Raw genomic sequence first — 23220 nt, 5'->3', positions numbered from 1 at the left:
ATACTGTATCCAGGTTCTAGTTGTGTTTTTACATGTTATGATAAACCTTTTGCTGCTAATCCCAAGTGTCTAGATACAATTAAAAGTCTTGAGTCTTTACCTTGCTGTGTAATTTTCATGTGGCCATTTTCTGAAGCTTTAATCAGGGCTTTAAATTTCTCATGCATGTTAGTTGTGTAAGAATTTCCCTGACGTTTGCAGGTGATCTTGAAGTATTCAGTTTATCTTTAAGTAGTTGAGCTTGGTTTCCTACCATCTATTTCATGTTTTTCAGGTTTGTTTGCATTTACCTTAGTTAAGCAATAATTAACTCAAAGCATTGAACTGATTGAGTTATATTGGGAGAACAAACCAATAACCATAGCGCAATAAGCATTATTGCGATTTCCTGGTAATGAAAATTCCAGTAGGGGAATACTTGATTTAATTTTTAAGCTTTGAGAAAATAGTGGTGGTGATAGAATGACTTTGTAACTGACTCTCACTTAGGCAGCTACTTCATGCTAGCAACAAGCTTGGGGTGTAGGAAGAACTGTAGGTTTTACAGCTATTGAGGATAATGGCGGTTTCTCATGGTAATACAGCGAATGTCTGGTGAGCTGCTTATTCTTTGTGTTTGAGCACAAAAGAATGTGGTGTGCAGCTACTGTCTTTGAATTTCTGATGCTTTCACAGACAGTCTGGATGACCTTGTTTACTTCTTTCTAGTGATTCTCTCTGTATTTAAGCTGGAAACTGCAGAGTTAAGGACACCTGGATATTGCTGCCCTGTTCTCCCACCAAACTACACAGGTTAATAGAGCTTGTGTCTGTTTCCTGAAGTGATTGTCCAAAATAGGTAAGAGCTGCTCACTAAGCGATAGAATGTGGGCTGCTTTTTTTTAAGAAGAGACAAGATCAGACACAAAATCGGGCCTTAGGTGAGAAGGATCTTGTTCAAGGTCTCTAGGGCAGTTTTTGTGTACAGCTGGTGTGGACGTGGCACTCAAGATGCTTCCAGTAAAGATTATTCTCTTTTGGCTGCAGATAGCTCTGGCAGTTTTCCTGGCATGAAAACTTGGTTAACCAACACTGCTGTAGAAATAGTATAGATACAGCCTCTTAAGAGCCCACTGAAAAGCTCTGAAGAACTCTGTCTTGATGTCTTGCGTAAGGAGAGCTCTGACTCAGCAGGGAATGTAAGCACGAGATTAAACTTAAACCAGTAGCACTGTACAAGTCAGAGTTGTTAAGGCTTCCAGCCTGACAAGTGGCAGGCATCAGTTCTGTCCCATTACCCTCTTAAATTGCATACCCTCTCAAAAACTTGTTTCTTACCTCACTCTGTATTATTGTGCTTAATTTTAGGCACTGATTTCCAGCTGTGAGCTGAAGCACAGCTGTATGTTCTGCTGATCAGCTGATGGGAAATGGGCACTGCCTGCTGGGTATGCACCTCAAGACTTTCTGCTTGGCAGTAGGTGGCTGTGTGGAGGTGATGGCTCAGGCAGTGCCTGCACACAGATGCCCTTTGCTGGCAGAGTTTGTTGATGCTGTTCTATACCAGTTCAGAAGCTTCTAGTCTCATAGAAACTTGCCCCAAAGCCAACTTCTGATAGCTTATCTTGCTGATTTTTCTATCAATTTTACAAATACTGCCATGGGATTAGTACTGTGTCTTACATATAGGTGTTTTGAGTGATTATTGAAGAATTTAAGATGAATGCTTATGGAACAATAGTGGTTTTAGTCTAGGATACCTTAACGGCATTATGGAAGCTAGCTATTTTTTTACAGAACCATTCTAAATATGCTTCAGCATTCTTGATAGAGTAATTGTGATGCCAGGACTTGAATATGACTGCATCGTACATGTGCACAGTCATGTGAGAATGACAGAATAGCACATGCTAGGCTTGAAGATAGTGTTTCCTTCAGTATGATTTGTAGTATGGTACAATTATCCTTCACTTCTGATGTTATGCAAACTCCGTAATGCATGGCAGGTCAGAAGTGACTGCAAGCTGCAGGTTATGGGAAAATCAGACTCTCTCAAAAGAGAATACAGAAACTGAGATGCAGTCAATGTGGAGAAAACAGCTTGCAAAGTTTGTGTTGGGCACTCTCATTGGGCGTGACATGTCAGGAAGATGGACTTCTCATGCAGGTGGAAAAACAAGTCTGCTAGCTTTGGTCTCCCAGGTTTTCTGGTTTTTCTTAAGTTTTTACCTTGCTTTTGTGCTGGTCTGTTTCTCATCAGTCAAGTTGTTAGAGGGGAGTACCTGCAAAGTAATATTTGCAAGCCTCTGTGATGGTTTGGTATGAACTGCTCAAATGTCCGCTGCTTTCTGGTCTCTGAGCTGGCTCCTGACTGTGTAATTTAAAGGAAGTACAGGGGTGTTCTGGACAGGAAGGAACATAGTGCCCTTCAGATAGTTTAACTCTAAGGATACATCTAGCATAGCTGTCATGAAATCAATGAAGATGGACATTCTTGGTTATGAAATCAGTAAAATATCACCTCTTTAAACATGGTCTTAAACTGCCTGGTCTCCTTGGTGAAAGTAGATAGTCTTGTAAATGTACAAAGTCTTCAGGCAATCTAAAGCTGTTTGTTTGGGGTTTTTTATTGCAGACAGATCTTGATGACCTGAAGGAGGACTATGGTAGGCTGAGGACTTCTTTCTTGCAGTTGTCTGTGTTACCGATACTAGCAGGAGATGGGTGTTTTTTCACAAGGGAATGAACATCTACCTGAAGTCGTAAGACATCAGGTTCTGTAGTGAAAAGCATTAGTTTAACGAAAAGTGGAAGTGAGGTAGCCTTGAATGCCAGAAGACAGGATTGCCCATGACTGATGAAGGGCCTATACCTTACTTCAGACTGCCCTTCAAGTGTGTTGGGTTTCTGATGGAGTTCAATAGACAGGTTTACTTGGGTAGTACCAGAGACAGGTGGTAACTTGGAGTGGAGTTGAAACTCTGTAAAAGGCAAGAGGAGAATGTGAAGAGCTGACATGCTGTAACTACACTGTCTTCCATACCTGTACAAGGCCTGTAACTTGAAATGTATGCTGCTAAAAACCTCTTCCTCCTGTCTTCCCTCTGTGAAAGCAAAATGACAGGCTTCAGTTCCTCATGCCTGCTGCTTTAATTCTTCCAAAGGCTGCCATCAGAGTAGCTTTGCTTCATGCTCTGGCAGTCTTGCTTGGGCTGTCGGTGCAGTCTGCACGCCTTTCACTGTGAACACCCCTGGTGTAGCATTTGATTGAGCAGTGGAAGCCTGAGTAAGTATCACTGGCTAGTTCTCAAGTCTGACATCATATCCAAGAATTAGATGGCTCTCTTTCACCATGGGCTTAATGAAATAATTCCTACTGTGTTATTCATTAACTCACATTTCATTCAATGGCTCCTAAGAGGATAATGAGCATGTTAGACTTCTGACATCCTTTTGATAAGATAAACAAGAGTTAAAGCTACGGCAGGCAAAGTTTAAGCATGGCAGTGATGCCTCACTGAGGCAGGTGGTGTGTGATGTTACATGACTTTAAAACTAATTTAATTGCTTTTTCTTTAATGAATTAAAGAAAACAACCTCCTTTGAAAGCTGTTGGAGAAATAACAAGTGCCCAAAGCCAGATGGAGGTCTTCCTTAGTGTGGAGGCTGCACCTGATTGAATGTCAGTATGGAAAGGTGGTGTTCAGCCCAGTATTGCAGTGCTTCAAAGCAGTTGTGGGAGCTCAAGTAAATTGGGGGACCTGCAACAACAAAAGCATATGGAAGGAAAAGAAACTTAGTAAAGGACAGCTGCTCCTGATCTGTATAAAAATTTTGGTGTAAGAGCCTCTTGAACCTTGTTGGGTTTCTAGTTTTAGCATTAATGTAGCTTGAGCATGTGTAAAATGTGAATATCCCTTAAACGTTAGTGTCATGGACTCTTCCCCCTCATGTATCCAGTGTTGTCAGCTTAAACTGCCATATGCTGCTCTGCAAGAAAACTTTATAAAGGGGAGAAAGGTTACCTGATTTGCTAAGGGATTTTCTCTGACATTGTTTAATGTAATAAACTGGACAACTCTACCCCTGGCTTTAGGGCTGACTTTTAAAGGAAGCTATGGGAGTTAAGTATATTGACTCATTTTGGCTCTAATGTGAGTCCTTGATGACCTGGGCTTCCTGATAAATATGGCAGTGGCCGTTGATCCAGCTACCATACCAGTGAGTACTATTCTATCCTGAAGGCTTGCCAGGGAGTTCATCTCCCTCCAGAAGAGATTCATCTGTGCTGTGCAATTGAGCCAGTAAACTAATATCAATAAAGATTAAGCTGTTTGTGGGAGGAATAATGATTGGATATTCAAATGCCTAGCAAACTGATCCTTTGACTGTTGCTGGGAGTGTGCTGGCATCAGTTGTTCATCCCTGCAGGTAATAACAGATAAAATTAAGCAGAGGCTGCAATAGCCTCGGACACCTGAAGAAATCTGGAACTTCCAGGTGGCCCAATAAGATCTTAAGTCTCCTGGTATTTGGAGAAGCACTGGGTCAGGGAATGGTGACTTTAGCTAGACAGAACTTCTAGGAGGTGGTCTGGTGAGTCAGGTGACTGCCATCCTGGAGAACTAGGTATGTCCCTGCCCTGTTGTGGATTGTGGTGCAGGCTAGTAAGTTACTGGAAACCTACAGGTGTGTATGGAATTATGGTTTTGGTGTTAACAGCACAGCTCCAGGCCTGAAGCGCTCATCTCTGCAGCTCTGGCCCCCAGCTAGTGGATTGTATTTCCCAAATACTCCCAGTTTTTATAGTAGTCTGCTCTGTATTTGAAGAACTAGACTTCAGACATCTGTTATGGGTACTGAAACCAGAAGATCCTTCTGATGCCTTGAACTCTTGCTGGGCTTAGTTTTTCAATCTTTTGAAAATACGTTACTACCACTTAACCATATGGGATAGTGTGAAAACTGTGGTAAGCACTGTGGATCTGTAGCAGAAGAGGTGCTCTAAAATGAGCAGTGTTGAGATGATTGACTTGATGCAGAACTCTACACTGACTACAAAGTTTAATAAAAATGAATATAATTAGAAGTTCTGGGTTCAGGGAGTATTTGTCCTTGTAGCTCACTGAGTTAGGGTGGGGGTTTATAGGAATGTTTATATGAAGGGAGTTACCAATCGTACATACTCCAAGAGAAGCTGAACTAAAGCTTCACAGGTGATCATAGCACTTGCATTTCCTAATGTGTAATTCTTCACTCCATGCTTTTTATGTGTAGACATATTAAGATGCAATTACAAGTTGATTTCTGTGGCATGTATGAGTAGTAAAGATATCTGCTGTGTCATTAATACATGGGTCTTGGGCTGTCAGTTTTGTGTGCTTTGTTTACTTTATTGTGCAACTACATGTAACAACCTAATCCAAGAATCCATCACCAAAGCATACCTGCCCTGTCAAGGATCTCTTCCCTTACAGCAGCATTTACACACCGGTACTCTGACTTCTTGAGCTGTTACATGTGAAGTGGTAAAATATCAAAACAGGCCATTTTCTTACCTGTTCTTGGAAGATCTGTTTTTCAGCACCTGTGGTAATGGTTAACTGGAATAAAGAACATTATCAGTTCCTGTCAAGCTTTAAGATGTTTGAACCAAACATAGTTTGGCTGCTGGTGTTGGTTTGTGGATTTCATTGGTTATTCTGGAAGCTTCTACCATCAGAGAAGACTTCCAAAACAGTTGTCAGCTAGACCTGAAACTGATGCAGAGATGTTGTATTTCCAAGCTAATGACATAGAGGTGTTACTTGCAATAAAATATACATTCCTTGGGTCCTTGTACTTAGTTGATGGACTAATTTAAACTTGCCAAGTAAGCTTTTCTAGATCAAGATAAAATCTTTCATTCAGGAAAGGAGTTTGGCTTTTTTGGTATTTGAATCTAGAGTGCAAAACTGTATGCAAGCTTTTTCAGAAATACAAGGCCTGACTACTGAGGCTTTTCCCACAGCAAGCTGGTATTTATTTAAATTACAAGTCCTTTTTTGTCTAAGCTCTGAGCATTTGCTTCTAGATTTGTCTTCACATGTAGATTTGTTACACCAACTGCATAACCTCTTGAAATAAAGGCTTATAATAAAAGTGAGGTAGACCTAAGTATTCTGAATGTTGTTCTTATCCTTGTTGTTTTCCTTGATTTTGCCACAGCTTCCTTTGTCTGTGAATTTTTCTGAACTTAGTTTAAGATTCTAACCTTAATACTGGAACGGGTTGTCTAGAAGGAATATGCTTGGTGATACTCAAACTTTGGCTGGCCAAATCTTTGAGCAGCTTGATCTAAATGGAACTGTGTCAAGTGGAGGGCTGGACTAACTAATGTGCAACTGTCTCATTCAGCCCAGATTGTTCTGAATTTTTTTGCATGTTTCTATCCTAGTTCTTTCTGCTTTCCTGTTTGGATTTACAGGGACAGATGTAACTTCTGCTTTTTCATGCCTGAATCTTGTTACTGTGACTGTAAACAGCACAAATCTCTGGTCTTTAATTTGAATGTCTTTCAGAAGGAAAGCTTTCTGTGAAGTGCAGTCCTTCTGGACCTGATGGCAAGCTTTAGTTCAGGCAGCTCTTACATTTACAGGAAGGAAAGAAATTCTTGCCTTTTTTTGGTTTGGACTTTGACCAAGGTTGACACCTCATAAGATCTTTGAGATCCTTGAGTACCTGAGCAAACTGAGTTTCAGGGTTGTGTTCATACATTGTCAGCAGCTTCATCCCACTTATGTGTCATGAAACAAGATGTTGTCAGTTGAGGTCAGGGTTTTTTGTCATTTAATTTCATCAGAAGTAAAGCAGTAAATTAGGACCCAAAACTCAAGTGTTAACCTCTTATTGCTCCTTATTTTTGTATCTTTTTTGCCAAAACTTTCCTGATTTGCTTTTTGAATCTGAGGAAATGCAACTCGAGTATTCTATCCTCATGGATTTAAGACAGACATCTCTGAGGTTGTGTTCAGTAAGTACAGACTTGGTTTTGCTACTAAGTCAGTTACCAGAGGAAACTTCAAATTGAAGGATTAAATAACAATAGACTAATCGAGCTTACTTTTTTTACTGTGAAAAGTTGCTTTGGTGCATTTAACTGAAGCTTGATATCTGCAAGTCACAGGTAAGAATTGAAGTGTTAAAAATGTAATTTGTGCTATTTTCATATCCTTAAGGGAGCTTATGGACTAATATGCACACATTCTTGTGTGTCTTTATAAAATACAACTTGAAGGGGACATGCTAAATCTACTGTCAGGATGGCTATAAATCTTTTTATTTAAAGGAAGGTTAAGTCTTGCTGGCTGATAATGATTCAAATGCAAAACAAAATTAAAGTGGGTAACTAAAGTTGCCTGCATACTGATGTACATATTTTTAAAATCTGGGATTAAACCATACTAAAAATGAAAATTACCTTACCTGATGTATCAATAACAGAAATATCTGTTGAACTGCATGCACTTCTACAGTGCCTGTGGGGTAAGATGTGAATGCACGGCATCTAGGTAACTTGCTGAAGAACCCAAACTCTTTGTTTGTTCAAAATGATGATTTATCTCTATTACAGCCAATTCTCTTAGTAAACAGAGTTTGGTTTGAGTCGCACAGGGATGGAGTGAATGTTCTCTAAAGGATAAAACACTTAAATGACTACTTATGTTCTTTGTATTATTATTGTTCTTCTCACTTTGTTTATATCTACCAATATGAATGAGTTTCTCTAGGGGAAAAATAAGTGAGAGGGGATTTAAATGAGAGTTTGCCTGATGTGAATAAATCCACACTAACTCAGATTTTGGGGAAAGGTGTGTTCACCAGGTCGTAAGTGTCTGTATATAGGCAAATACATTCCTACAGTAATTCAACACTAGAAACAGTGAATCTACAGCAACCTTTGTTTCTCATGTTAAATTGTTGTAGGAATCTGTTTGCCTGTATATATAAACACTTGTTACTGTCTTGCATTACTTTTGTGTTGCCTCTTTTTTTAAAAAGGGTATTTAATATAAAATAGGATACTGGAGCAACACATCCTTTTGTTATAAACTTATCAGCTATACAGAACTTGGTGTGGGTTGATCTAAGTGAGCAGGTAGGAAATCCAGACTTAAATCTTTGTTCCCTAGAGAAACTCATTCTTGTTGGTTGATCTTGCCATTGAAGCAGTAATTTCAAAGGAGATAAAGTTGCCACGTCGGATTTATTCCTTTTTTCCACATAAGGCAAATATCTGCTGGTATCTTCCCAAGGAAGCCTGAACATTTAGGTCAATGGATTTTCAACTTTAAATGTGGGAGGGAGGAGAGGAGAGACTTTGTGGCTAGTAAATATTAACTGGAAAGATATCAAACCTTTTTTCACTAGCAGAGTTGCAGTCTATTGCAGAACTTAGTTGAAATTCTGTTGAACTCAGTGTTTTGATATACATATATGCCTTAACAAAAACCCATAAAACCTTTTTTGGTGCCTCTCTGAATTGCCTAAATATTTTTAACTTTGGCTTCATGCTGTTTAGCCTTTTAGAGTAAGTATATTCTGTTAATCCAAGAAAATTCTTTCCTGGCTCTGAATATCTGTGCAACCTCAGTGTAAACTGACAAGCTTGTATACTCACAGAAGTTGTTAAATAGAGCAAAGATGTTAGGGAGTTGTCATGACTGAACTCAGCCTCTGGAAACATGACTTCAGAAATCGTATTTGTTCCTTTCTTTGACAGATTGTTCAAGATTTGAACAAGATCGTTGCATAACAAACTACCTTGGTTTAGTAGCTGGAGGACTACTGGACTTAAAAAAGCTTTAAAAAATTTTACATAATAGCAAACTGGTTCTGAAACAGCACTGCTGCGCATGTAGAGGAACAAATTTCACAGTGTGACAAAATTAACTGGTCTATTGAAGATCTCAGTACTTAATTACATACATTATGAGTATCTAGTATTGATTTTCAAAACTTGTTATGGAAATTGAGATACATAAAGACTAGTCTCAGATTTCTTTAGGCAATCTTAAGAGATGCATGGCTACTTACTGTGCCTCCTGCCTCCCACATCAAAGGCCCATGTACAAATGCTGTTTAAATCCTTGGTATTTGATTAAGCTCTCAAGTAAGAGTTCAGAGCTGCTCACTGTAGTCTGATAGGTGGCTCAGCGTCCTTTTTCTGCATACATTTGTAGGACCCTTTTTTAAGACTTTCTTTGCCTTTTATTTTAGTTGTCTAGACCAATGCCAGGTCTTAAGTGCAGCTTGCAAATGGAAAGTAATATTTTGCCAGTAACTATGACCTTCCATGAATGGAAAAAGATTGAAATAAACAACTGTCTTAATATTTGGAAGATACTGAAGTGCTTTAACTATAGGAGGAAAAAGGTATTTGCTCTTCCTGCATTTTGTCCTAGCTTTAGTGAATTGAATCAGATGGTCAAAGAAAGGACATAAAGTAGCAGGTTTTTTGGAGGCAGTGTACTGGTAGATCAGCCAAACCAGTTTGTCCCTTGTGATCTAAATATAAGAAGCCTCCTTCATTGGGGAAGGCATCAGAGTTCTGTGTATGTCTTAGTACACATAAGGAGCCTAAGCTCTTAACTGCTCTGCCTAGGTGAAGGGCAATGCTGGTGTGAGTCTTCTCTCACTGTGTAGAAAACCAGACTAGTAACAGAGCATACTGCTGAAAGTTTGGAGAAGTTGAAACTGGAAATGGACTGATGCAAAAACCTGTTTGTTCTACTCGAAGGGGTTAGCTGCTCAAATATAAGGAAGGGAGTAACCTGTTTGGTAAATCATGTGTCTGGCTTTAAATGGGAACTTGCTGTCTAAGTAAGAGCTAGCAGAAAATTCCTTACACTCACTTAAGCTGCTAGTGCTTCCTTACCCAGCTTTTGTTGGTCTCCTTATCATGACAAGCACACGTAGTTTTATCTTTGTAATTTGACTTACAGTACTTATGAAGTGGCTGGTTGAACAGTGACTGCTGTTGATGTTTTGGTGGTCTTGTGGATGATGCCCAAACAAGTATTTAGACTGCTCTCGAGAATACAGCTGTTTTATCCTAGAAAAGCTAGCCTGCTCCTTGATTAACTCCTGAAATGTGAAAATTAGGTGGTCAGTTCATAAAAAAGGGTCTCTTGTGACTAAATAATGCTGGCGCTCTGCCTAGGTCAGCTCTTCCAATATGATTGCTTGATTCAGTTGTTACCAGGATTGTTTTGTATCTACTAATAAAGAAATAGCCAAACTCAATGCTTTTCTTGTATTGAATTAACTTACTATTTTATACTGTAAATAAACAATAGTACTAATGCTGTGATCAAACATACTTATCCCCTGCCATGGTTGGATGGAAGAGACTGGCTGTTCATCCCCAAGTTCATGGATGCTGGCAGAAATATCATTGCTGTGTATTAGTTCCTGTTGGTCCAGGATACAGTTGTATGCTTAATAGTTGTAATGCAGATGAGACATTTTGAGGGTTATTAGTATTTAAACTGTAAACTCTGCCATTTATCTTGGCCTGCTTAATGCTTTGAAAAATAGTTTGAGATGAGCAAGCTATTTGACTAGTTCCGTAAAGAAAATGCCACTCCTGCGGTGTTGAAGAAAGTCTTAAGCTGCCCCAAATTCTATAAATTCTAAATGTCATGTAGTTGCTTTCAGGCTCTACTTTGGAAGCAAACAACATACACAACATTGTAGAGTAGTGGTTCCATAATCTGACTTCTTTCTGTATGAGTTCTGTCATGCATCTAGGAGTTGGAGGGGTCTGAAATGTTGGAGTTGGTGTCAGGTAAGGAAGGGGACTGTTTTGTTGAAGAGTGTGGGAGCAGTACCCTTTCTGATGGTTCACCATGTTTCAGGGAATGCAAATGTAGTCTGTTTTAAAGCAGAAACACCTTAAGTGTCACATTAAAAAAGGCATTTTTGGAGTCTTCCACAATTCTGTCAAGTGCTAGTGTTAGGCCATTTGAAATGAAGTTTCATGCTTGCATAAGGTAGTCTGAAAGTCATTGAACACTGAGCCTCTCAAATGGCCTTCTCTTCTTAAGTGAAGACAGCGAAGGAGGAGGATGTGTGTCTTACCCAAACGGCCTCCTTGACAGAACAGGCTTTTTCAATACAATTTAAGAATCAATGGATTAAACCTGTAGTCCATAACTGCATTGTGCAGGGTGTGCAGTAAAAGGAAGTGTCTTGTCACAGGCCTGGATAACAGAAAACATGTTGCTGTCTCCTGCCTGTTGGTAGTGATACAGCTGATCAGTGCTGTTGCTCTTAGCCTCTGTGGGGGGCTGAGTTCGCTGCTGTGGACACCTTGTAATAACTTAACCCACTTAATGCTTTGAGGAAGAAATGTTTATTCATAGCAGGTACTTGGTCTTTCAATAAAGTTATTATGACAAAAGCGTTGATTGAGTGGTGTTTTGTTAAAGAGGTTTTAAAAGCTTTGTGCCAGACAAAGTATAGAGAAAATGAGGTCAACTTACACACAGAGGAGCTAATAGCCATAACTGCTGTATGTTGTTCTAAACTAGTTCAATGGAGGGAAAAAAAATTCATGGGACTGAAACTCCGCAGGAGTCTTCAAATCAAATTTGCCTCTTGGTTATTCCTATTTTTGGAACTTTCTTTTTTTAATGACTTGTAGATCTCTTTAGTGTTGCATTCACTGTCAATAAACTACAACACGTAAGGATCCTGTCATGATGGGTACTGTGTAATGCAGGTCTCCTAGATCAGCAGCTGCCTCTTTCTAGTACTCTTCCAATTAACAGAAAGGATTGAGTTTTAAGCAGAATGTTACAGAGGAGGGAAAGGGGTATGAACAGGTGATTTGGGAGGATAAGTAGAACCTTTGAGACTTTAACAGCCTCTTACACCTATTTGTTTGTTGCCTGCCTTCTAGAAAGGAAGCACCAGTGGAGGGAATGTGACTCATGGCAAATGGGCTGTAAGGACCTTAGTGGAAAAATGGGATGTATGAGGAACAAATTATTCCCTTCTTACTCTGTTCTGCACTTTCAAATGGAACTTTTTTTCTGCCTGGTCTCAGTCAGTCTTGCTCACTTGCTTTTTATTTCATAACTACAATCTAATATTGCCCTACTTCTCATGGTTCTTTGGTTACCTTTTGACATAATACCCTCTCCAGCACACTTGATCACCAGCACACTTGATCACCTTCCTAGCTTAGAACCTGCACAAATCTGCTGAGTTTCCACCAGCTCAGGCCCTGGTCAGTATTCTGTGTCCTGTCAGCTTTCATACATGACTACTAGAGTCAGATCCTTGCAGACCTGCACAGTTCAGACATATGTATAACTCCATGGTCTTTCTTGGTAGACATTACCTGTCTGTCATGCACGCAAAATTGAGGAATATGGAGTAATTGAAAGGAAAAGAAAGTAATAGAATGACTTAGAGTTTTAAATTTCCAGTGATTCTTCAGAAGGTCTCTGATGGGCAAATTGTATCCTAGCTTATGTATGAACAATTACACTATTTAGATTTCAGGGGTTTATCCAAATGAAAAAGGAATTCAAAAGAAAACCTGAAATCCTGTAAGAAAAAGTGGCATTTTCTTCAGATTTTGGCTTCAACCTTGTGGTCTTTTGACCTGGGTTGTTTTGAGATCAGTGAAGAATATAGATATATAATTCTTATTCAGAAACACTCTTTCCTGAAAGAAACCTGTTATTAATTTGAATAATTAATGCAGCAATCCCACTTTAAAGATTTTATTCTTTACATCAGTTATGGAAGAATGGAACTTTCCTAATGAAAGGAAGTCTCAGCAGTGCTTTTACTGCCTTGCCTACTGTGTTCTTTTGCTATTTCAAGCTTTGCTTACTGTTTGAGATGTTTTTTGTCCTATCTTTGAACTGTTCCTTCTGCGTTTAATTTTTGAAGAGTGTAAAAAGTCATTTCTTTAACTAGTATGCAAAGATAATCAGCTTAAGCTGCTTTAAAAACAGATTAGTGCCTCTTCTGAGTAGGAAGCTGAAGGAAAATAACATGTCTACCTGGAAAGGGTTCTGCAGGAAACTTCGTTACCTGCCATTAACGTATGAGTCAGTGCAGTGACAGATGTTGACAGAACTTTTTTGATTCTTTGGACTTGTATAATTATTTTTATACTTCACTCACAGAAGCACAGATAGAACAGAAAATGGAATAAAATATTTTCAAAATGCTCTGATGTAAGATGCTCCCCACCCATGTTAAGGGGTAGTGAGGTACTCTGTATGGTGGTTGATCTCCGCTTAATCTGTCATGCGTTTGAGTAGCGATGTGTACATTCCTTTGTATTCAACTGCATTCCAAACTGGAAGTTGTGTAACTAAATCTGGGGAAGCCTATGAAAAGACACATGGCAGTAGGAACCAAAAAATACTTTCCTGAAGACTGGTATTTCTTCTCTGTGTACGTGTTCTAAAACTTTCTGTTTAGTAGTAACTTTGCACTATCCAGCCTCAGGAGCAGCTGTACTCAAAGCCGCAGTCCCCATGCTGTCATGCCCTCTGTGGTTTTTAGCTCAGCCACGAGCTAACCACATCACCCCAAGTGGTAGGTACCTGATAGTAGCACTCTGTTCCTGTTCCTTAGCACGTGAAGAATAAAGTAAAAATAGTTTTTGGGGAAAGCAAGCTAAAATCCAAAAGGAAGAACATTAAAAAGGAAAGAGAAGAACCATCTATATGTGAGCTAAAGCTGAGCAGAAAACAGCTGAACAAAAAGGTGATGAAATGGTAAGTGTGATAGTGTGGTGCAAGAGAAGGTTCAGGCACTGCAGAGCTTGGTTGTATGGGAGCAGCAATATTATGAAGTTTGAAACGTAAACAGAAATAGAGAACTTCTAAATCAGAAGTTGCACTTGCATAATATTACAGTTGTGACATGCTGTGGCGTAACTGTTGCAGAAATGCTGTATTTCAGCAATGGGAGGAAAAAATACACTTAAAATGGGCAACTACCAGAAGAAAGTTTGGTTTAGTTTTGTCTACAGCGTTGAGGATAGCTTTGTGGCTACAGAAGATCAGGACTTGGTTTTTTTTGCAAAGCTGTTCTTTTCTTTTGTCGTTTAACTTTATGTTTATCAAACCATACCGCTTCTATTCTCGCTAGATACAGCCTTTCAGCTAAGAAACTGAAGTGACAACTAATTGAACAAGTTTTAATAAACTTTTCAAGAGTTTTTTTCTAGATATTTGCCATTGTTTTTTTTAATTAAATGTCAAGAAAAAAATTGTCACAGACTTGTATAATTTAGATTGGAGGTCATGTAGTCCAATACTCTGTTCAGAGTAGGGCCAGCTTTGATGTTGGGTTGCTGAAGGGCTGGTCAGGTTTGGAATATCTCTAGGGATTAAAGTTCTGCAACTGGGAAACCATTATTCTGAATTTCCTCCCCAGTTATGTTATTGCTTGTCTTTCACTATTATAGAATGATTGCTATCTCATCCTACTACTCTACCTCTGCATAGCATCTTCCAAGAAGAAAAACAATGGAGGCAAGACCGATGTGCTACTTAAACTGTTCACTTAATGCCCAAATTCTCAAAACAGTCAACAGGGAAGGATCCTGAGAAGATGGTTCAAAGCAAAAGTTTAGTTTAAGTGTTCCTCTTCGCATTTCTGGAAGTACTGGCCCCCTATGGCAGAATGACTTCTTACATGTTTAAAATTGGACAGTGTTAATATGTCCTTCAGCACCTGTGCGTAAATCAAAAAATCTAACCCAAGCAGCTATGACAGTGTGACAGCCTAATAAGAAAGGTAGTGCAAAGCCAATTCCTTTACTAAACATGTTTGACCTTGCAGGATTTACTGAAATGGTCCTGTTCTGTTTTCCTTCTTCTACCCTTTGCTTTCTTAATGGTGCTGAATCTGTCCTTTGTGGTTCAAACAGAAGAGCTCATGCAAAGGAAACGGTGGGAGCACATGGAGGGGAAGGCTGCATCCCCCTCCTCAGGGGCATCAAACTTGGATGTGCTCAGCTGGATTCATTAAACAGTTATACAGCAGTACTTGGGATTGCTCCTCCCTTAAGTAATTAGTGTTTTGGAGATGGTAGTAGAATTTACAGCAATGTTTCTTCTTACAGTCAGCTTTTTTTTTTTTTCCTTTTTTTTTTTTTGGCACAAGTTGTTGACTTAGGAAGTGATAACGTTTGAGGTGCTTATCTGTGACTAGCAGCCTTGCAAGAGGAATGCTGATGAGCGTGTCCTGAAGTGTTTTCTTAATACTGGCAGGAATAAAGCGGAATTACTAACGTTTATATTGGAACATTTGTCTCCTGTTTTTAAAACCTCTCTACAAAACTCTTGAGATTCAGTGGCTTCTTCCAGACCTCATTAAATTCAATAAAATGCTTGTTGCAGATTTTGTGAAGGTTTTTTTTCTTGGACCTAAAACACACGAAATAAGTCTGCCTCCTGCTACCCTAAATGTGTATCTTGCCTTGTAAAAAGTAAGGACGTGGCCAGAAGACTGTCTCTGAAGAGTTGCTCTGGAGTTGCATAGTCTGCCTTCATAGCCTTTTTTTTTTTTTTAATAAGCTTGCTGAGTATTCCAATGAAAGATGACTTTGTATAACTGAGCAGCTGTAAAGTTGAACTTGTTGCGTGATCAAGTTGGTACCTCAAAGTAAAACTGCCCCTTCTGCTTCGTGTGCCTTGTTTAATTATAAACCCATAAAACTATTGGAATTAGTGTTTGGCTTGTTGGTAGAGACAGATTTTAAAATAAAAAAAAAGTTTATCTGTGTTGCAGGTAACCAAATGTTGCTTTTAGAAACTATTATAAAACTGTAATTCGTGATTAGCTGAAGTTTTTAAAAGCTGTGATCACTCCTAGGGTGTTTCCTACTAAAGCAAAACATCCTAATGTCACAATTTGTTTAAATAATAACTGAATGTAGATGCATATGAGATTCCCCTAAAGTGTCTGCTGTGTGAAATGTTAAATCTGTTTTGTTTGATACATCTAAGTTTGTACTTCTGAAACTATTTTTCTGCTATGTCAGTCCTAAAATTATATATCTTTTTTTTGTATACTGAAAATACTTTTTTGCCCCCCCGTCATGAACCATAAATTAAAGGGCACAATAAATGCAAAATAGGGGTTTATTTTGTTTAATGGACCAGAATGAAAACTATCCCTAGTTTTGGCACAGAGTACCAGCAAACTATTTTTAGTAGCAGGATTACATGTTTATAGAAGTTAGACTTTCCAGGCATATACACATGCAGCATGTTATTGGGATAGCTTCCCAAGTTACTGTGAAGAGCGAGTCTTCGGGTACACTGGATACAAGGCAGTGGTATTCCATCAGTTTGGCTGCTTGTGCGCTTTAGCAATGGTTGGGCTTAGTCTGGAGCTTGAATTTTAGGGTTTGGGTATTTTAGTATAGAACTTTGTGTCCTAGCAGTCATTCAGATGCTGTAGAAGACATCTGTAAAAACCTACTAGAGTGACTGTGTAGGAAGAAGCAAATCAGATATTTTCTCCATATAATTTTTTTGACAAATATGTATTTGAGGTGCAATACTTACATTTATTTTTGAGGAAACAACTCTTTCCACAGCATTTAGAAAGTCAAAAAGATAGGGCTTGCATGGTGTCATGCGAGCATCGTTGTTCACCTTGGCTTTTTTTCAGCTTTGTCCCAAAGTACTTAGGCAATAACCACTGTTTGGAGGTCATCATCTGCTTTAAAAAGCTAATTTTAGTGTACAATTAAAAAACACTTCTGAAGATCAGTACAAAACCAGTTGGCTCTTCTAGAAAAGAGCTCTCCTGTAGCTTGTATTGCTAAGTAATTTTTTTCCCACTTCTGTGTACCAAAAATGTTAAAAGAAAAAAAGAAATTAAATTGCTTTGTGGTTTTGATTTCTAAACTGTTCCTTACCAGAAAAGAGGCCTTAACCAGCACACATGTACTTGTCAGAATCCAATTATTGAATTCCCTGTTTGGGCGTATAAGATCTCAGTAGTTAAAACTGACTTAGTACTTCTTACTTTTCTACTTGTATTAAGACAAACTAACATAACATAGAGTTTATTGTATAAGTCACTAGCTATTGAAGAAGTGGGTTTTTTTTTTTCTAAATGAAGGTTCATGTTTTAAAGTACTCTCTTTTTATTTGCAGTTGCCAATGTGAAGTATCAGAAGAGTATAGTTTGAAACTTTCTGGGACAAAGAGGACTGGTTTATTCTCTCTCATTCTTTGGTAAGCTGTTTGTATTAATTTGGTAAGATGAGCTGCCTGTTGAAGGTGGATTCTATGGTGAGCATTGATTACTCTTAATTAAATAAAGCATTTTCCAAGTCGTTAGACAAAAATCAATATTTTACCAAGTTAGAATTTAATTATAAAAAACCCCTTCTGATTCTTAGTTGTACACAATCTTCAAACATGATTCTTTGTCTATCCTGCTCCTATTTGTGAGTAATGTGTAAATGTCCATATTGTTAGCTACTTCCCCAGTAAATACTTTTGAAAACTTTTCAATTACTTCTACATGCAGTGCCAGGAAAGAGGGGAAACCTTGCTGTCAGGGATTGAAACGTGGGAAACTAAGTGTTTATCCTTATCTCAGAATAATTTCCTTCCACCTGCAAAAGGGGAAGAGCTGTTTTCGGTTTGCAAGAGAATCATCTTTTGCTAAAGCTAGAGTGCATTCTTGAATATTTCATTCTCAGATTTTCCAACGCTTCTTTGTCAAAACCTTTGGATTCCTGTCTAAAACTTGCAGGGTAACTGTGACACAGCATACAAATAGCTATGTTTTGCAACTGAGGGTCAACTCAATTTGCTTTTGATACTAAAACAAGTGGAATTCAGGATCTGGACAGGGGGAAGGCAGGGGAACAAGGTGAAATGCTTGTGAATGAAATGAAATGAAAAAGGTACTTCCTTTTTCCCCTCCATTTTTTCTTTTTTCTTGCTGTAAGTTCAACTATATTTAAATATATGTGAATTTAAATGATCCTTTATTTATATAATGTTTTTTGTTTAGAATCACTGGCAAACAGATGGTTATTGCTAGTCTTAATTATGTACATAATTTAGACCAGAAGGCACGTCTGAAATGAAAGGTAATTAAGATGTTCCTATACTGGCTGAACAGAGTCTGAGGTTACAACCTTTCCTAATCATTTATCCTTTCAAGCAGAACATAAGAATGGAGAACTAACAAGACTAACCTCTTTTTTTGGTGTAATTTAATAGACATGAAACTACAGTTTAAAGGGCAGCACAGTAAATTGATAAAAGAACCTATTTTGGCCTCAGTGCCCCCCCCTCCTCCCCCCCCCCCCCCCCCCCCCCCGAATTATTTCTAACAATAAACCCAAGTTTCACTACATTATGTGTAAGTTATCTATTTTTATGTGTGAACCTATTTAAAAGTAGGAGCCTGAATTTGAGAGTGCTTTTTATGAAAGTGTTTTCTTGATCAATTTTTATCTAAGCTGTATTTGAACATTTCCATTTAATTTCTGGGAAATGGTTTTTACTGTCATGGAGGAGCTGATTATTTGCCAGCTGCAGTTAAACAAAATGAGAATTCTGATTCCATTCTGCAACTAATAAAAAAAAAGATATGGGTCAACTTCAGAACAGATTTCTTCAGCCAGTTTTTGCTAGTCTCACTTTGTATCAGGCTGTCCTTCAGAGTAGCACAGTGTGTTAATTATCACGGGTAGAATTCAACAGAGCGGCTTGTTTGCGCTGACAGTGTGGGGAACATTCTTGTTCTCACTTCTAAGGCAGTGCTCTTAAATGAGGGTCATAAATCCCTTGCTAGGTGTCACAACCACTGTGATCCTTTTTCTGTTCACATGACTCATCTGGAAGCGTTTGCTAAATGTAGGGATGGAAATGGATTAGAAAGTTTTGGTACAGAAAGAAATTGACATTGAAACTTTGGTTGAAGAGTTGATTCAGACCATCCTCAGTATGGGCAGCTGCAGGGAAGTGTGTGGTCCCTGTCCCTGGTGCCTGTAGTGTATTTCCTTTCCCTCGTACTCAGTCCACTGATCATGAGATCATGAAAGGAGTGGGATCAGCTTGTTGACATGATGGGAAATGACTTTCTTTTGGTATGTTCACTGTCTATCAGATCAGTGAACTTCATTCTAACAATCAACGTTTCTTGCTGGTTTTGTCAGTGATTTTTAGAAGTACTTTTGTGTTGTGGCAGTTAAGTTGATGAAGCGTTTCACTAATACCTGGAAGCAGTGTGAGCATGCAAACTATTTATTTTACAACCAGTCTAATAAGTTCTCGTACCATTTATTTTGGCAACATCACAGTTTATATCTGATAATCCTGATTAAAACTGAAACTGACATTTTTTTTTCACACAGCTTTCCCAAAATTCACCTTAATACGGAAGACACATTCATGTAAAAAGCCACAGTATTATAATAGAAGCTGTTTTGCAGCTGAATGCTGCAGTTAGAATAAGAAGCTAATTTTGCAGTAATTTAGATAGTCTCTGTTGATGGTTTATGCTGGATTTTAGGAGCACAGCTGTAAGAAATTTTAAAAGACCTAATTTGCTAAGCTAATACTCTTTTTACTAATATGTAGATGGTTATATAGTAAACTTTAAAAATAAATGTCTAATCAATCTGAAGTATAAAAACAATTTTGTTACAGCACAGTGCCTTATATTAAAACTTTTCATCTGTGATGCTAAGCATGCTTTAGGTTTGGATTGAAGCTCATCTTTTTAATTAGGTCAGTGTTTCTTAAATAATTGTGCTTGAAGTTGAAGGAATTTTCTGAAATAGCAAGGTATTTTTTACATTCAGAAGGCTTTACTATTAAATGTTTAAGGCTTTGTTGAAGTTGTACAGAAATTGTCTAGGTCTGGAAATGGTTGGCCTTAACAACTTAACAGTGGCTGCAACTCTGGAAAAGCAGAATTGGAGCTGGTGAAGAGGTAGTTGGCTGCAGAAGGCAGTCGTGCCAACAGCCTGCCTCCACAGCATGCTGAAACGGTAACTGAAATGTCCTCCTCAAAAGCCTTCATACAGATATGCCCTAACTCCTCATAACTCCTGTTATCATTATTTTAAGGATGGAGAAGGAGATCTGTGTAAACCTTACAGTTTTTAAACCAATCTTCTCTTGAATGATTAGTCTTCATTATATCAGGATATACTGCAAAGTTAATCCAGTCTGTGTCTTTCTTGACAGATGAGCTGTAAGATAGAGGTTGATTGGACAAATAAGCCAGTTGCTTAGCCAGCCATCATTTTAAACTTGGTTGAGCAGGAGGCTCATTTTTTAAATCTTGTAGATCAAGGAGAACGGTGCATCATGTAATCTGAAAAACATATGGTGAGAACCAAAGGTTACCAGCTGAAACCAGATACATTTAGAGAACGGCCAAGCCCCTCCTTTCTTGGTATTTTCAAGAGTAGATGTGGTTTTGGAAGATAAGTGTACACAAACAACATATGTAAAATACCAAGTCATGCTGCAATCAGGCAAAAGCTCATGTTTTGAATAGAAGAGCTGAATTTTATGGTTTCTGATATATTAAAGATCAAACCTGATGGATTTATGGTCTTTTTGGCTTTAATCATTGTGATTCTTATAATGTTCTTATCAGTTACAACATAGTTTACATATGAACCGTCTTTCTTCTGCTTCTTTAGAAACAAAAATGTTAAATAATTCTTCCCTTTTTTAAAACCAGTGTTAACAATAATACTATCTTCATCTTGCTGTTTGTAGAAAGCATTTCTAAATTTCCTTCGTTTCTGATTACTTAGAAGAATGTTCCTACTCTCTATTGTTCTTGTAGGCATGGAAATTTCTGTGTTGTCTTTTCATTTTTCCTTATCAGTTGCCATAGTTGATAGATTCAGAATTTTATCAAGTATTCTACCTTTTGTTTTTCTTGTTTGTTTAAAAAGGGATTTTATATCTACTTTTTGCATTGGATTTTAGTCAATTAATGTTAGTTCCAGCTGAATTATTTTAATAATTTCCTCCTTTTATACACACACACACACGTCCTTCTGCAAGCTGTGCAATTTTGAGCCAACTTGCAAGCTTTTATAAGCTGTTTCTCCCCTGCTCTGGGGACATAAAGGCATTTTGTTTATTGTGATGTTCCTATTTAACAGAGGTTTTAGGGACAGTGTAATGCTTTCTTCTTATTGATCCTTTTTAGCAGTGGGATGCTTTAGTTTCCAAATACGTGCATCTGCTGCTTCTTTTCCCTTTGTAAGCATTGTGTACAATATACAGGATGTAGTTAGCACTTCCTGCAATGGTGGTGCGTTTGTGAGCTGATGGATTCAAAGTGGTTTTCTCTGTCAACCACACAACACTGATAATTTAAAATACATTTATAAGGTGACATACAGCCTGAGAACTGACCAAACTTGACTGATAGATTTTTTTTTTTGTATCTTTACCCGCTGTAGACTGCAAAACCCATAAAATACTTGAATGCATCCTTTTTTTTTTAAAAAAAAAAAAAAAAAAAAAAAAAAAAGGATGAACCTTCCTGAATTTAAAAAATTGAATACAGGATAAATCTCAAAATCAAACTGTAACTAATGTATTCACTTCAATCATTAAGTTCCTAATAGAGTCAACTTCATAAACTTCAAGGCTGTATGCTCTTAAGTATGTCCAAAAAATTTGCAGATGATAAGAGATTTTTAGTTTGTTAGATAGTGGAGAGAGCAAGTCACTAGTGTGTAGTGATCTGGAGCTCTTGGAAAGGTCATTGGTGGTGGTCAGTGGAAATGTCACAAGAAAATGAATGTTTTGATATATCCATGAAGGTAGAAAATGAGTCATAGCTATAAAATGATGAAGTTTATCCGTATGTGAATTAGAATTTATATACCATAGTTGAAAAAAGATTACTCCAGGAGGATTCGACAAACTATGTTACATAACAAATGAGACTAAATGATCGCTACAATCCCATTGGTTTTATAACCTATGTATTTGCAAATCACCATCTGTAAATGACTTGGGAGAGAATTCAGGGTGATCTAGAAAGGCTAATATGTTTTAATTTAAATTATATAAACAGTGGTCTAATTGCTGCATTCAGACAGGTATTCTCCCAGCAGTACATTCAAAGGTGGCTTTTCAGAATGAACAGAAGGAGCCAGGCATTTTGTAACGATTTTGTGTCTCAGGAGAGCTTATATGGATTTCATCTTTTCGTAATTACTGTTTGCTTGCAGTTTTTGTAACAGCTAAATTGTCAGTCTTTAAAAGTTAATTTGCATTTATTTTCCAAAAGAAAATTAACTTAATTGTTACACTCTTCTGGTTTTCTAGATTTTAATAATACGTGAAGAAGAGCCTCAAAGTATTGTGAGTAAAGACGAGGATTTCTCCTCCTATCCAGGGCCTGTCATGGTAAGCGAAAGGGGTTTGTAGGGTCTGCTACAAAGCAAAATAGGCTAAAATCTGAAAAACAGTAGAGAATTAATGTTTACATGTGGGGTTGTTGAATTTTTAATGTAGGGCTAGACTAGCTAGGTTAATGGGGTTTTTTTCTGATACTATGACAATTCTTTCATTTTTTATGACTATTAATCAGGCTGCAGGAAGGAAAACTGTTTCTAATATCATATTTAGTTGTTTGAGTGCTTGTCTTTGAAAGTTTAGTAACTTCAGTAAGTTACTGATAACCTGAATTCTCTAAATGCTTCATCCTGTTTGAGCTTTTCATTGGTCATTGATAGCTTGCTATGCGGTGAAGAATGCAGCAAGTGACGGGGCTGAAGTTAACTGTAATGCTTTGTTTCTCAGGATGAAGAGACTCAGCACAGCCTTGAATGCATCCAGGCTAATCAGATTTTTCCCAGGAAGCAGCTGATCCGAGAGGATGAGAACCTTCAGGTAATCAGCACACTGCTCCCTGCCAGTTGAGATCACAGTATCTCTAGTTGACTTACGTATTTTTTGGCCTCTGCTGTAGACTTTTCATTTGCAATTGAGCACAGCAATAAGAGAAACACGTTTTCTTTTGAAATACTCATGTACTGTTGGTAGGACAGAGGACTTGGGTGTTACATTACAAGAGATCCCTTAGAGCATCTGACAAATGCAACCATTACTTGTGTAGTAATTTCAAGTGCTAGGTTTTATTCCATACTTCAGGACTCTGTTTTTTAAAAAAATAACACTAACTGGTTAAATGCTACCT

General features: G+C 38.0%; 1 protein-coding gene across 17 annotated transcripts in view; it reads left to right on the top strand.

Annotated features, from left to right (window-relative positions):
• Window positions 1-23220, top strand: part of MTMR3 (myotubularin related protein 3) — an 82886-nt gene that overhangs the window by 13673 nt on the left and 45993 nt on the right. For 4 of the 17 annotated variants that reach the window (XM_037379679.1, XM_037378747.1, XM_037378387.1 and 1 more), the window contains exons 1-3: window positions 20544-20600; window positions 22347-22427; window positions 22824-22913. In XM_037379679.1, the coding sequence (XP_037235576.1) occupies window positions 20559-20600; window positions 22347-22427; window positions 22824-22913 (213 nt within the window). In that variant the 5' untranslated portion in view covers window positions 20544-20558. Of the gene's footprint in view, window positions 1-13679; window positions 13767-15204; window positions 15488-16320; window positions 16340-17168; window positions 17307-17825; window positions 17930-18039; window positions 18119-20006; window positions 20030-20543; window positions 20601-21814; window positions 21836-22346; window positions 22428-22823; window positions 22914-23220 lie in introns of those variants that run through there. The other 13 variants (XM_037379018.1, XM_037378837.1, XM_037378928.1 and 10 more) reach the window with 11 other exon arrangements.

The sequence above is a fragment of the Falco rusticolus genome, chromosome 1, assembly GCF_015220075.1.
Source record: "Falco rusticolus isolate bFalRus1 chromosome 1, bFalRus1.pri, whole genome shotgun sequence".
In the NCBI taxonomy this organism is placed as follows: domain Eukaryota; kingdom Metazoa; phylum Chordata; class Aves; order Falconiformes; family Falconidae; genus Falco; species Falco rusticolus.
This window is presented reverse-complemented; position numbering and strand designations above follow the sequence as displayed.